Raw genomic sequence first — 14878 nt, 5'->3', positions numbered from 1 at the left:
TTCATATTAGATTCCATGACTTAAACGTGCAATGCTGCACTCAGTTACTAAAAGTATGCAAGTTAATAGGATGTATACTGTAGTCCTAAACATAGTTGTCCTGAGCCAACCAATGGAATCCAATGTAAATAAACAGGTGTTGCACATATGATCTGCTACATCCAGTACATTTAAAATGTCTTATTGGGAGTGGGGGCACTCCACTTCCAGCCATCTCAAATACAATCTCATTAATTATTATAAAAGTGTCTGTATTTCTTTGTGGCAATTTATACACAGAGAACCACAGGAGGCAACAGAAACCCATACACCAAGAATTAATTGGCACTGTTTATCCTTTCACTTAAAATGTAGTGCACAGCTTTCTGTTGCCTCATGTGGCTCTGGGTCAGGGGTAATTTCACAGAAATACAGTTTTAAATGGAACGATTCATATAATGCCCTCAACCCTGTTATCTAGCACTGCTAGGCTGCAACCTGAAGAACAAATGTTTATCTGATCTCAAGTGAGAAACAAGTCAGGCATAGCTGCTTTTGCAGCTCCCTGCAGCCTTGGTTGCTTGTCTGACTTTCCTATCTGCATGCAGTTATAGCTGTTCACTCTGATGGCTATGGAGAGTGAAACTGATACAAGTGAAGAAATGGGTAGGCACAAATGCAGCTCTTGCCTGGCAGCTGGCAGTGGATCTAAAACAGTGGTTTTCCATGTTGCAACTCTGCAACTGTACATTTCCCCCCCTTTGCAGTGGAACTAATGAACGCACTTTCCTTAATTTTAAAAAGTTTGGCGTAAGAGTGGGTAAGAAATTTAGCAGTACGAGGGGTATTTCTAATTTGTTCTCACTGTGTACATAAATTGATGCAGTGCTGAGTTCATCTGGGCATACTCCAAATAAATGTGAATAGGATTACAGCCATGGTCGAAAGTCGGCCTCTTAATGTCTCTTCCACCCCGGCGCGGGAGATGCAAAATCTGCAGGAGCCTTGCTACAAGGGGCGGGCAGGCGCGCACGTGTGGTCAACTAATCTCCGTTCATTTGACAACTGCAGAGCTAGGACGACGCGAAGGCGGCGGCTGGAATTGGCCTCGCGGCCTCTCCGTAGGCGTCACTGTAACCTAGGAAACCGGACTGCTCCCCGCACTCGACCGTTCGCTGGGGAAGGATTAGAACCACCTCCTCCCTGGCCCCTCACTTCCGAGGGCAGACGGGTGTCTCCACGGCAGCCGCGGACGGCGAAGACAGGCGGACCAAAGCTGTACCCGGCTGCTGGTTGTGAGGCAGACGCGGAGGTGGACTCGAGTGCGAGTTTCCCCTTCTCCGCTAATCGCCTGTGTCCGCAAGGGCTAGGAAGGGGCAAGCCCCGCCCCTTGCTCTCCGAGAAGAAAATCACCGAACGTCCCTCTCGCGGCGCCTTGGCTGACGTAAGTATTCCTGCGGGAGGCCACGCCCCCAACGGTTTCGCGGCGGAATCCAGCAATGGCCAAGTGTCAGAGTCTCAGAGCGCAGTTTGCGTTCGGACCCCTAGCAGGGGCGTCGACGCTCCTGTTTCCTCCACAGCAGGAGGCCCATGGATTGCTCCACTTCAGGGAAGGGGGCCGCTGCGACCACTTCCCCGAGGGCTTCTCCCTCCCAGTTCTCACACCACGGTGAAGGACTCCGCGGCCAGGTTTAAAAGGACGCCAGACTCCCCAAGTATTTCCTCGAGCCTTTACGGCTCTGTATTATTTGTTGACACTTAGACAGTGCCGGATTTACGTATAAGCTAAATAAGCTATAGCTTAGGGCTCACTCTTTTGGGCTCCCAAAAAAATTTAAAGAAAAAAAAACCCTGGATGTACATTTCCAAAATAGAAGATATAAAACAAATAAAATAAGCGGTACCTCTGTACTGTTATGTTATCGATGTTTGTATGTGATGCCAATAAAAGGTTTGATGATGATGATGAAATAAAATAAAACCTACATACAGCAACAGTGTTTTGTGTTGTGTAGGCTCCGATGATGTAAGTCATGGGCGCTGCTTGCTAGCCTGCTCCCTAAAATATCACTGGTTTGCTCATTTCTGTAAATAGGGTGCCTACATTCTTCATGGACTGGTTGCATGGCAACATGTGCAAATGGCTTTAGATACCTATTTGGTCCATAAATTACCATATAGCATATATTCAACACAAAAAACAGTGACCATTTGTTGTTGACAAAGGACAGCTGGACATATAAAGGGCCCCATTACTGTCAGTAATTTAGGGCCTCATCAAACCTAAATCCAGCCCTGCACTTAGTCTTGGACCTTTCCTTCAAGGAGCTCTGGGTGGGGTGTACAGTTCTCCCCACCATCCCATTGTGTCCCCACAACAACCCCATGAGGTAAGTTAGGCTGAGAAACTGTGACTGGCGCAAGGTCACCCAGGCCTGTGAACTTCATGGCTGAGTGGAGAATTCGAACTCAAGTCTGCCAGGCCCTTGCCTCTCTCAGCGGAAGTTTCTTGCTGTACAGCAGTGCCGCCCAATGGAAGCAGCCGGCAATTCTTCTTGCTTCCCCTTCCATATATAAAGGAGAAAAACAAAACAAAGCAAAAACTGGTAATAATTTATTTCACCATTATAAAATGCAGAGTCTTTCTTATTTAGGACCTCTGGGTGTGAGGAGATACTTGTGGAGCCCTGATTGAAAAACACTGACCTGGGGTGAGTGCAGCTGTGGTGGTGCTCTCTAACTCCCGTCATCCCAGACCATTGGCCATGCTGACTGGAGCTAATGGGAGTTGGAGCCATTGGCACCTGCAAACTAGACAGATGGAGAGAAAAGGAAGCCCCTCTCCCGCACTCTGTTTCTGCTGCTGAAATTCCTTACAGCACAGTGATCCGTGACTCCCTTGCCAGCACTTCCAGAGAAAATCCTGCCCCTGCTCACACACTTGTCTGCTTGAGACTTACCAGCCACCCTGGGAATCAAATACTGTTCTGTCCTCCCATACAAAGCTGATGCCAAAATAATTTAGTACAGCATTACACTGAACAAGCTTGAATTCTTGTAGGACGCTGGCACTGAAGATAAAATTTTAAAAAGACTGAATTCTTTTACATATAAGAGAATTGTTGCCTGTCTGGCAACACTGATGGAAATCCTTTGTTGTCAGCTTTTGCTATGTTGTTGCCAACAAGGGACTTGAAACGGTCTAATCCTCTTTGCTTTTTAGAAGTTTAATCACCAGCAGTTCTCTTTTCACAGTTACCCATCTTTGGCAACAAAGCTCAGCTTGTCCACGTTTTGTTTCAAAATAAAAAATGGGCAAAAATGGAATGCACAACTGAAGTTCCAGCATTGTGTGTTCATCCAGTTGTGTATGATTGGATGACTATGGTCTTTCAAGAAAGGGAAACAAACCAGAAAACCAAACAGTCATGGTGATGTGGCAGTCCTAAACATTACACTCTTGGAAATGGATAAAGTTTGACTGTCTTGTGCCATCGCAGTACTTTAACTGGAACTGGTAAGCAGCAGTGTTTGATGTAAAGATTTGCATTGTAAATTATCAGCTGGTCAGCAGCACCTGCAAACCCTGATCTGAAGACAAACACTTCACTTGCCTACATGGTTTGAAATCAAATTGGGCAAAATTTCATTTCTTTTAGGGGGTTTTGCAGACCAGGTTGAAATAGGTGGGTGCATTGGCGCACTCCTTGCTGCTGGGTCTCCCTTTCTGATGATTGAGCAACTCTGCTGGCAGAACTGGGCACAGGATACCTAAATCCTCCCAAAGCTAACCCCCCCTCCCGGCTCATGGCAGATGATGCGTCTGAATTCTTCTCTCCAAAGTCAATTAATTTTTATAATGAATGATTTTAGAATGTTGTTTATGTCGTACTTTTGTACTGTTTTATTGTTGTTAGCCGCCCTGAGCCCGGCTTCGGCTGGGGAGGGCGGGATATAAATAAAATTTATTTTTATTATTATTATTATTATTATTATTATGCCTATGCGTTCTGTGAGGCTTTGTCCTTGTCTTACTCTTGCATATTTATTATCCTTTAATAAAGGGGTCAATAATTTTGTGATGATTTAGCCATGTTGTCCTTCTATTAAATATCATAAATATTTTACTTCAACATCATAAATACTTTAAAATATTATAAATGTAGCTGCTATCCAATGAATGAGACATTTCTAATTAAATGCTAATTTGGTGTCTATTTCAGCTGTCCAATGGAAAGCCCTGTGGACCTCTGTTTTGCTGAAGAAGGATGTAGCAGCAGCATTGTTCTTGAAAAACAAGTTTTTAGATCCAAAGTGCCAGAATCACATGTCCAGCTTGCTTGTAGCATGCATTACTGTGCTTTTCCTTTGAATGGGAATGAGCTTTGTATTTTGAATACTACTGATGATCCTGACCACCAGGTTGAAAACTTAGTTCTTTCTGAGGATTTAGTTTATGTTCAAGAATCCATAAGATTGGCATGTAAGATGTATATTCACAAGAACAATGTTCCAAAGAATGCAACCCACTGTGCAGTACTCCTGTGCAAATTCTTTGAAAATGAATGGAAACAGTGCTTAGGAGACAATATAGTATATGAGCCAGAAGGGGTAGTCACTACGGTCTGGGGTGAAAAAGCAAGGGCAGCCTTTATTTGATAGCCATATTTGATACTAATAAAATTAGCAGCCACATTGGTCCTCAGTAATGAGCAGCTTTCCCTGAAAAAGCTACGCCTTTAAAAACGGGCAGATATTTGCTAGTTGGTTCTTAGACTGGAGGTATTTTAGCTGTATGTTTATATTTTTATATATGTTTGAAATGTTTGTATTTAAATTCTATAAATCACTCTGAGATCAAGAGATAGTTTGTACAACTAAAATGAATATTTTGGAAGAAACTGATTGATTAGCTGCATATTTTATATCTATTTCAAATTACCAAATACTCTTTTGTCAGCCATTACACTTACTAGGTCATCACCATTCAATTACTGCATTGGCATTTGGGAGCAAAGACAATCCACTCCTCATTTGCTCCGCTTCACGTGACTACGTAATAGTGTGGAATCTGGATGAATGCATGGAGAAGTTTTTACAAGGTGAACACTTTGTGATACAAATTCAGTGGGTGGGATTCTCCTAACCAGCCTCGATTTATGCTTGTGAAAAGGAGCTTATCAAGAGGGAAGATTCCATGGTTGTGGGAGATGCTGAGTGAAGGTTTTGTTGAGTTTTAAACTTCTAATTTCTCTTAGTTTTGTCTTTTGCTGTATTGCAGAAGGGAAAAAAAATAACAATGGTACAGAGGGTTTTTTTGTATGTTTTTGGCTGTAATTCTGTCCATTTACTTGAGAGTAGGTAGGGTTTACTTCTGAGTAGAATTGTATAGATTGCAATCCTAATCCCACTTACTTGGAAGTAAACTCTATTGAATTAGGTGGGACTTATTTCTATGCAGACATGGTTAGGACTGCAGCCTACGTTGCTTCAGAAATCAGTATGTTAATTAGCCAGCTTAAAAATATATATGAAGTTGTTTGCTATTAAAAATAACTAGCTTTCACATAACTATTGAAGTTTTAGTTTTGTCAAATAGTCATAATAATTTAGTGTTATGTTTCAAATATTGCAGGGGTAATGCCAGAAGGCATTGTCATAGGAACACTTTTGGGAATGGTGCTTTATGTGCGATTTAGTCCAGATGATGAGACAGTGGCAGTATGTGCTGGCAATCGGATATACATGCTAAATGCAAAGGTGAGAGCCTATGTTGTCAAACATACCACAGTGTGATATTGAAATATAGCTATCTGTGCCATCAAAGAAGTAGAAATCATTTGAAAGCAAGTTGTGCTCTGGTCCATCCAGCAGCTGTATTTTTCACAAGTGATGGACAAGTACATTACTTGAACTTCTCACATTTATTGGGATCAAACACTACCAATTTTATTTTGACATTTTATCTGTATTTCTTCTGGGATCAATTGCAGGATGAGGTTATACTTGCTGAATTGGAGGGTCACCTGGCTCCAGTGACTGCTGCTGAGTTTTGCCCTTGGGAAAAAAATAGACTTATATCAGTTTCTGAAGATAGAAGTTTTAAGGCAAGGAAATTCTCTTTTTGGTTTTTTTTTTTAAAAAAAATTTATTTTGGCTCAGGCTATGAGGTTTCGTATAATGTTAAGACAAAAGGAGAAGCACTCAAATATTAAACCATATAGTGCTAATGTGCTTTGTTTTACTATAAAGAATATTCTAATTAGGAGAAGGAAAATAAAGACTGGGTATACTATATAATCTTCACATCTGCTTTCCATGATCAGTTATTAAAACTGAATGCTACTATTCAGTCATAATTAAATTTTCTGTATTGCTTGGTCTGTGGGGTTCTGTTCCCATCCCATGGAATCAACAGAAAAATCAAATGGCTTTTATAAAGTATTACACTGGTTACATTCATTATTATATAAACTGACATTTATACGTTACCATGTTTTTCCCTCCAAAAGGTATGGGACTATTGTACTGGACTCTTAATATATCAGTCAGCAGTAATAACAGGTATGCTTTTAAAAATAATGAATCAGTATCAACCAACCTCTTTTTCATATAGAATAATACTTGACATAAGAGATGAGCATTTTAATCCATTCCAATATTAATTTAGGATGAAAACAACAAAATAAATTGTTAGAACAACACAATGCAATATACATTCAGTTCCATATCATTACTCCCATTCTCCATAAAAAAATTCCTTCCAGTAGCACCTTAAAGACCAACTAAGTTAGTTCTTGGTATGAGCTTTCCCATTCTCCATGCTACTCCCAGTGACAGCAGTAATTGTACTTACCGTAGTTGCCATGACCCAGAGTCTTCACGTATATTTTCGTGCATATGTAGAATTTCTCCATTCCAAAGTGCCATCTTGCTAATTTCAGTGGAGGCAGCAGATCTCAATTGCATCTGTTACCTACATAGAAATGAATGGGACAGATGTTGCAGCTATGTGTGCTATGGAGTTCCTGTATCCATAAAATAGCATCATATTGGGATGAAAAATTATATTGAGTATTAATTATTTTAGATTTCTGTGTTTTACTGTTGTATTGATTTGATAGTGAGGATTTTCTGTTTAGGCCCAGTGGTTCCTTATTTCTTTTTCTTTCCCATATTGTGCTTCTTATCTGCCTCTTTTCTCCAGCATTTCCTCTTCTGAGTCTCTTCATTGATGAAGAAAATAAACAGATTATCACTGGATGTGCAGATGGACAGGTAAGAAGCATTCTGGGAATTTGACATGTTGTAATTTGAGTTTTATACTCCTGTTTTCACCTATATCCTTATGTTCATGCCTCCTCTCACCTCCTTTTGTGCAGCCTGCTTTGCACACACATTATCCACGTGTTAAGTTTCTGCCTCTTCCTCCCCACACACATTTTGAGTACTAAGTACCATTTCCAACTTCTACATCCCTGCTTTACTCAAACATTTGCTGTTATTTACAGCTGCCATTTTACTGTGTGCCCCTCTATCCCTGCTTTATTCAAACCTCTGGTGTTTAAAACTGCCATTTTATTCTGTGTCCCTCGATCCCTGCTTTGCTCAAATCTCTGCTGTTTAAAACTGCCATTTTTCTCTCTTCCTCTACACCCCAGCTTTACTTAAACTTCTGCTGTTTGTCCCTCCCTTTTTTGCTCTGTTCTCCTCCCTAGACATTATGCAAATCCTAAATTGTGACGAGGCATTACAAATCCTCCAATGAGATCTACATAATGTATTTAGCAGTCTTCCTCAACCTCAGCCCTCCAGATATTTTGAGACTACAGTTCCCATCATCCCTGACCACTGGTCCTGCTACCTAGGGATCATTGGATTTGTAGGCCAAAAACATCTGGAGGGCCGAGGTTGAGGAAGCCTGGTATATATGAAGAAATCTAGCCAAATCAAAGACAGTCAACTTGATTGCCTGAGAAAAAGTTGGTTGCCAAAATACAATTTCATGAACAAGTTGGAGAATATGGAAATTTATGTTTGAGATGAACTTTATTATATTTATAGGTTTTGGTATTTGGCCACACCACTGAATTAAGATGATAATACCAGAAACATTTACTTATTAAAAGAGAAGTGCAGAAAGCTAGTTTATAGTTTTATTCTCTCTTTCAGCTTTGGATCTTCAGCTTGAGTAGCGGGCATCAGTATCGCTGTGTGGTACATATAAATATAAAGAAAGAGAGAGAGAAGTTTTACAACAAAATAAGGAAATCCGAACAATTGGGTAACATGATGCTTCTGGAATACATTTTAAAATATTACTAGTTAGCCAATGACTAACTAAAATGTATTTTTCATATAGATACTTTTTACGAATCTGGATTAACTTTATATCCAGATGTCATAGGAATTGATAATACAGGCACACAAATCAAGAAGGCCTCCAAAATAGACAGCTCAGAAAGACTGATCTTGAAGGAGGCCTTTACTTATAATGTGAATATGTGTGAACTTTGTCAGCTCCAAAGAAGTCACATTCAATTGACAGTATGATACCGTCTCCTGCTGTGTGCTGTGATAGATAGTACTACACAGAAATTGTCTTATACTAGTTGAGAATTGTATTATCGAAGCTAATTTGGAGCTGTGTTTTGCTAGCACAAGTTTCCCAGGCTAGACAGCTCTGCCAGATGAGTTATATAGCAGCAGTTCATAGCTAAGAACTTAGCTTATTGCTTCTAGCTTTCATTAAATGTCTTAAGCAACTTGTTTCTAGTTTAATAGGCATTGTCTGTTTTCCCTAGATGAGATTCAGAATCCTTCTAAGGCATATACTTCAAATAATTTAAGGGAAGAAGAAACAGTTGAAACTACCTTTCCAGTTCTCAGAATTGAACTCTGTGACAAGTCGATAAATGTAGGTGATGAAGAACACAGGTAAGTGCACTAAGTTTTCATTCACTGCTTGATATTGTATGTCATGAAAAAGAGAATAAGAAGAATAATTAGAAAATCATATAAAAGTATTTTGTGTAGGTAATACTTTATAGCAGGTGATGACTTTTTAACGCTGTATTACAGCCTTGCTGTAATAACCTGAAGACATTGTATGGAGGACATGCATGCCATTTTAATAACGTGCAGTGTCAAACCCTTGAATAAGCAAATTACAAATAAAATTTCACATTTAAAGCACCATAACGCCTAACCTCTATCTTTGTGTCTGTGTTCATTTATATCTGTGCAGCTGATGAGCCACATAAAACCATTCTGTTTCCCCCTAACCTCCCTCCTCCATCATCTTGACACTGCACCTTTCTTTTTAAACATAAATATAAACATACTTTAAAGTGCAGGCTATAGCTTAGTAGTAGTAGAACATGTGCTTTGCATGCAGAAGGTCCTAGGTTCAATCATCAATATCTTGAGATAGGATTGGGAGATACCGTTTCTGAAATCCTAAATGTTCCTAATTGAAAGGAGGAACACATGTTCATGTGTTCTTCTTATCCAGCTCACATCATTAATTATCTTAATTATCTGCATAAAAGCTATGAAACTTAAAAATACCTCATTGTATCTGTAATGAAGAGAATGCCGGATTTATTTATTTATTTTAAAAAATACTCTATTTCTCTTTTTATTTTCAATTAGTTTGCCTACTGTGAATGCCCCATGCTTGTGGATAGGAAGCTCTACTGGTTTATTCATAATTAACATGGCAAATTTTGAGTTGGAAGCTGTTTTACATTACAGAGGTATGATAATTTATTATTGCAGCTTGGTGTGATTTACATATGGAAAGTCCATCACTGCATAAGCGGAGTTCCATTTGCACAACAGATATTCTCCTTTCTCTGCTCCCTCTGTCTTCTCCTCAAAGTCTGCCCCTTTGGAGCAGATTTTGCTGGTGGGCAGAGAGCTGCAGGGGACAGGAAAGGAGGGAGAAGTTCTGTTGCACAAACATCAACCCAAGGCTCATTGTTCATGTCTTGTTTCTGTTTCTACTAGCTAGTTAGAATTACAGAGGTGTGCTTGTCTGCTAGCAGGTTTGACTTGTTATTGCACTGGAAGTTTATGCGCTGGCGTTAGGTTGATGAAATCAGTGGAATTATATCAACTTACCATACATATGATGAAAGCCTTGTAGCCAGTATTTAATTTAATGTGGAACTTTTCTATATTAGCAAAGAAAAAGAATGTTTTATAACATTGGGGTTTTTGTGTGTAAAGATTTCAGTGCCCTCAGCATTCAGTTTGCTGGATCATGTGCTTTAATGAGGAAGGCAATCAATGGCAAGGTGAGTACAGTATTGAAATTATTTTTAAATATTAATTTTTTATTGTTTATAGCACAGTTTATTCTTCCTTGAAACTGAAAATTTAGAGGAACCTTAAATTTGGGGGGAAAGCAAACCTCACATTTGTGGCACACGACTAATAAAAAAAGAATTATGCTGTTGGTTTATATCACTAGCTCTGTTGTGTTAGCGCTAATCAGCTACAGTTCTCCCAGACCTAAGGCATAAATATTTCCCAATTTTGCTATCCAAAGTATCTGGGATTCTCTGCCTTTGAGCATTATTTAGCTGTCAATCCACATTTTTCCTATTTGAATTAGTCTACACCACAAGTTTGTATATGCAGAGCAACTTCGATCTTTCTTGTTCATACCAGTAGGCATTCCCTTTTGTGTTTGTCCCTGCCTTCTCATTTGCTGATTTTATTATGCTAATAAAGTACCAACAGGGCATGCGTGTATATAGTTGCGCATGGATCTTTATTTTTTATCCTTTAGAAAACACTTCCCCAACCAAGAAATGTGCAAAAGCACAGAGTCAGACAATTGTGAATTTGCTTGTGCAGTTTTCTAGTTTTGTGCAAATACGAGAGATAAAAATTAATATATGTATAAGGCTACAGTCTTCCGTTCAGGAGTGCCCTGGAAATAGGGGTACAAATGGAAAAGAAATGAAAGAATTGAGGAAGTAGTAGGCTTGGATAGGCTTGAAAAAGGGAGTAGTAGACAACGGAGATTGAGCCATCCACCCTGAAACATCGAAACAAATAGTATGTGACCTCAAATTTGTTGTTCAGTTCCCCGAGTTCATCAGATTATCCCCGTATCAGGTAAACCTCAGTTTACAGGGGGGAAGCATCGAGACTGGTGCTGTGGGAGAGTAATGTCATGTGGACTATGCAGATTAAATGGGAAGGCAAACAGCTGCAAACACACAGTGAACTCTGGCGTACAGTGGTACCTCGGGTTACATACGCTTCAGGTTACAGACTTTGCTAACCCAGAAATAGTGCTTCAGGTTAAGAACTTTGCTTCAGGAATGAGAACAGAAATTGGGCTCTGACGGCACGGCGGCAACTGGAGGCCCCATTAGCTAAAGTGGTGCTTCAGGTTAAGAACAGTTTCAGGTTAAGAACGGACCTCCGCAACGAATTAAGTATTTAACCCGAGGTACCACTGTAAAATGAATGCAGAGCTTCATACACACATGCATGACACTGAAATAGCCCATGTCTTACTAATTCTAATGGCTTGGATCCAAAGGTCTCCTGTGTGAGGATTCCTGATTTTCACCAATTTCCCCACCCTTCTGCAGCCCTGCGCACTGCATCCCACATTGTCCCAAAGGGTTTCCCACCCCCAAGGAATGAATTTTAGAGGTGTTGAGGCGGATGCACAGAAAGGGGAGATGGGAAAGTCCTGTTCCATCAGCCGAACTCCGCCCACAGACATTAGGTTACAAACCACTGATTACTGTTTACTATGTTGGCATTATTTTGGTTTGAAGGGAGAAATGCTTCATGGACATGTCTCTGCAGGTGTTCTGTTTGCTAACTTCAATGTTTGAGAATAGAATTGCCTTACTGGAGATTAATGTTGCTGCCCTGTTGAGATCCCAGCAGAGTGAACTCCATTTAAGTGGAAGTGAGAAAGGCCTTTCTGTAGTTGCCAGGTAATGAATCATTAAGTCATTTGGATTATTTGAATCTCTATCAGTTCCACCATCCAGCTAGCATTTGTCACAGGTTAGAAGATAAACTGTTAGATATCGGGTACTTTCAGATGTGGGGATTGTAGCATTAGTGCTTCTCTTCCAGATGCTAATGTTCCTTTTACATGGCATTACCTGCTGCATAATGAAAATGTGACTTTTTGATGGAAATACCACCATGCTGTTCTAATTTTAAATGGTGGAAAAGGACGAGATATCCGAATACAGTGGTGCCTCGCAAGATCTGTTCTGTGATTCTCTTCATCTAGCGTTTTTTTCATCTTGCGAAGCAAGCCCATTGAGGGATTAGCACTATTAGCAGCTTTTAGCGGCTTATCTGCTGATCGGATCAGCTGATAAGCGGCTTAGCGGCTTAGAAAAAGGGGGGGGAGGAGGAAAAAAACCCCACAGGAACTCGCAAGGCATTGTCGTCTTGCGAAGCAAGCCCATAGGAGATTCGTCTTGCGAAGCACCTCCAAAACGGAAAACTCTTTCGTCTAGCGAGTTTTCCGTCTTGCGGGGCACCACTGTACTGCCCCAGATTTTATCAAGTGAATATTATTCTGGGTTGATGGGTTGTAATCATCAGCTTCAAGTATCTTCAAGCTCATGAGAGGAGCTGATCTTTTTTGGAAAACAGTGTTTCTAGCAGTGCCCCAAATGTCACTAGTACTGCTCTTTCATAAATGGTTTATATATATATGAGTCTTCTGATTTGTTTGATTTGTTGTTGTTGTTATTAACCCACCCTTACATGATCCCAGTGTGGGTTACAACAATTGATGCCCAGTGTTAAAAACAATTTAAAACAGCATACGATTACAAAATCACGGTGGGTCCTAAAAATGCACATCTCCCGCGTCCAAAGCCCGGGTAAGGAAGTGTGTCTCTTCCTAGGTGCTCTCTTCTGCCAACCTCTCCTTTGTGCCTGAAGAAAGAAAAAAGCCAACTTGTAAGTAAAAAAGGTAAGTCTGGTAAACTTTCAACTAGTTTGGCGCTTATTTATAAACATCTGTTCTTTGTTTGGGGTGAAGAAGCATCCAAAAGGGATGGGTTAAGACCCAGTACCACCTGGGAACACAGCTGGCATCAGACTAGTATCCGGGGTGGTAACCAGTCATCTTTTGTCTGTCTGTCTGTTTTTCTGGGGCTGTGTTCTTCTTTCTGTTCTGTTTTTATTGCTGACTTTGTTAGCTGGTTTGAGGTTTTTGGACTGAAGAATTGGATTAAATATTAATTTATAAATAAATGTTTTGGTAGAAGATACTCCCAGGTAAGTTGATGTAAGATCAGATTATTCCACTATATCCAGCACTAATTTCTGGATGCAAGATCATGCACATGTGGAGTTCTACTGGATGCAAGATTTTTCCTAGTCATTGATGGTACCTGGCTCTGAAACCTCGTCCGTCTTGAGATCAGGCTGACCCACACATTATTTTTGCTCAGTTGACACCTTAAAACCTACTTGTTACTATAGGCTTCTGGAACATTGTGGGGAGGGCATCTTATGTATAATGTAATACTGACATTATAGGATATAATATTTAGTTTTGTTTTTGTATTATTTTTATTATTAGTCACTGTGGACATTACAGGAAGGGTGGTGTATAAGAAATCAAATAATATTAATGCTCTCTGCACTGGAGACAAAATAAATACTTATGGGAAATGTTCCCCTCAATTGAAGCAGTGAGAGAGGCTACACAAACAGGGACTGTAGATTTGCATTACTGCATCTCTGGAACTCAGGCCTGTTGCACAGAGCATCCTGTTTGTTCAATTTAAAAATAATTATGCTTTTAAAAGACAGAATTACATAGCAGAAGTTCAGCATCTTAAAAGCTGAAACAAAGTAACCTGAACTTCCTGGGTATCCATATTTGTAACTGTGTTTGTTAAACGTATTTATTTATTGTTTCTTAGCTGTAATTATTAACTATTTTATAATTACAAGTATATAGCTGTAATTATAACTATTTATTTATTTATTTTTGTATGTATTTTTAAACTCAGGTACAAAAAGCCCAATAAAAGATCAGCCGCTGGTCTTCCATAATAAAATTAAGTCCTCAGGTTACACATCAGCGCCACAGTGAGTACATATTATGTAATTCTTTTTAGTGTTTTAAGATTGATTTTTAAATTTTATTGTAGAAAGAGAAGCTGCATGACTGTCACAGCATATTTGACATATGGAAAATGTAATGTAAAATGGGCTAAAGAGTAAAAAATATTAGTCTGACACTATTAAAACTAAGGTTTAAAGAAATGCTTGTTTGGGAAACTGGCACATTCACAAATAAATTAGAATTGTAAGTCAAAAATTATGCAATTTTAGCAAAATCTGCATAGCTTGGTCTACAAATAGCATTATTTTTCATAATTTATTTGGATTTCTTAGTGATGGGCTGGGGCCAGGAAAGATGTAGTTCACTGAAACCTTTCTGTCAGCTATTGGAAATCTCCATCTTCTGAGATTCCTGCGCTCTTTCTGCATCCCTTCAGAATCACAGCATGGCTATATATGAGTTAGTGGCTATATGTGTATTGCTAGCCTGCTTGTCTATGTAACTTAGATTTTGATATTCCTATACTGAGGCAGTTATTTCTGATTGCTTATTTAATGGGTTTGAATTCCCTTCCTCTGAAAGAAGAAGCTTCCTCTGGAGGAAGAGAACTTTTGGATTCAGCTCACTGTTGTAACAGTAACACCAATATGTTACCATCATTTCGTAATCCATAGAAAATGAAGTTACTGGACGTTTGCATTATTTTCACTTGTCTCTATTGAGCTAGGAAAACATGGTACCCTACCTGATGTATTTGCACTTTTACAAAACTATAGATTAAATGCAAAGAGACATTTATTGTCAGGTCTTCTTTGG

The 14878-nt window shown here is 39.6% G+C and overlaps 1 protein-coding gene across 3 annotated transcripts in view; it reads left to right on the top strand.

Annotated features, from left to right (window-relative positions):
• The first annotated feature begins 413 nt into the window (after window positions 1-413).
• The window catches only part of WDR27 (WD repeat domain 27), a 60256-nt gene continuing 45791 nt past the window's right edge, over window positions 414-14878 (top strand). The window contains exons 1-15 of one of the 3 annotated variants that reach the window (XM_083496435.1): window positions 414-1423; window positions 3235-3496; window positions 4203-4401; window positions 4940-5081; window positions 5615-5739; window positions 5973-6086; window positions 6492-6543; window positions 7187-7257; window positions 8152-8263; window positions 8784-8916; window positions 9634-9737; window positions 10213-10280; window positions 11818-11951; window positions 12888-12955; window positions 14007-14085. In XM_083496435.1, coding sequence (XP_083352561.1) covers window positions 4210-4401; window positions 4940-5081; window positions 5615-5739; window positions 5973-6086; window positions 6492-6543; window positions 7187-7257; window positions 8152-8263; window positions 8784-8916; window positions 9634-9737; window positions 10213-10280; window positions 11818-11951; window positions 12888-12955; window positions 14007-14085 — 1394 coding nt within the window. In that variant the 5' untranslated portion in view covers window positions 414-1423; window positions 3235-3496; window positions 4203-4209. Of the gene's footprint in view, window positions 1424-1479; window positions 1695-3234; window positions 3497-4202; window positions 4402-4939; window positions 5082-5614; window positions 5740-5972; window positions 6087-6491; window positions 6544-7186; window positions 7258-8151; window positions 8264-8783; window positions 8917-9633; window positions 9738-10212; window positions 10281-11817; window positions 11952-12887; window positions 12956-14006; window positions 14086-14878 lie in introns of those variants that run through there. The other 2 variants (XM_083496433.1, XM_083496434.1) reach the window with 2 other exon arrangements.

The sequence above is a fragment of the Podarcis liolepis genome (genome assembly GCF_965112155.1).
Source record: "Podarcis liolepis genome assembly, chromosome: 3".
Classification (NCBI taxonomy): Eukaryota; Metazoa; Chordata; class Lepidosauria; order Squamata; family Lacertidae; genus Podarcis; species Podarcis liolepis.
The sequence above is the reverse complement of the archived record's forward strand: the minus strand, read 5'-3'. Positions and strand labels throughout refer to the sequence as shown.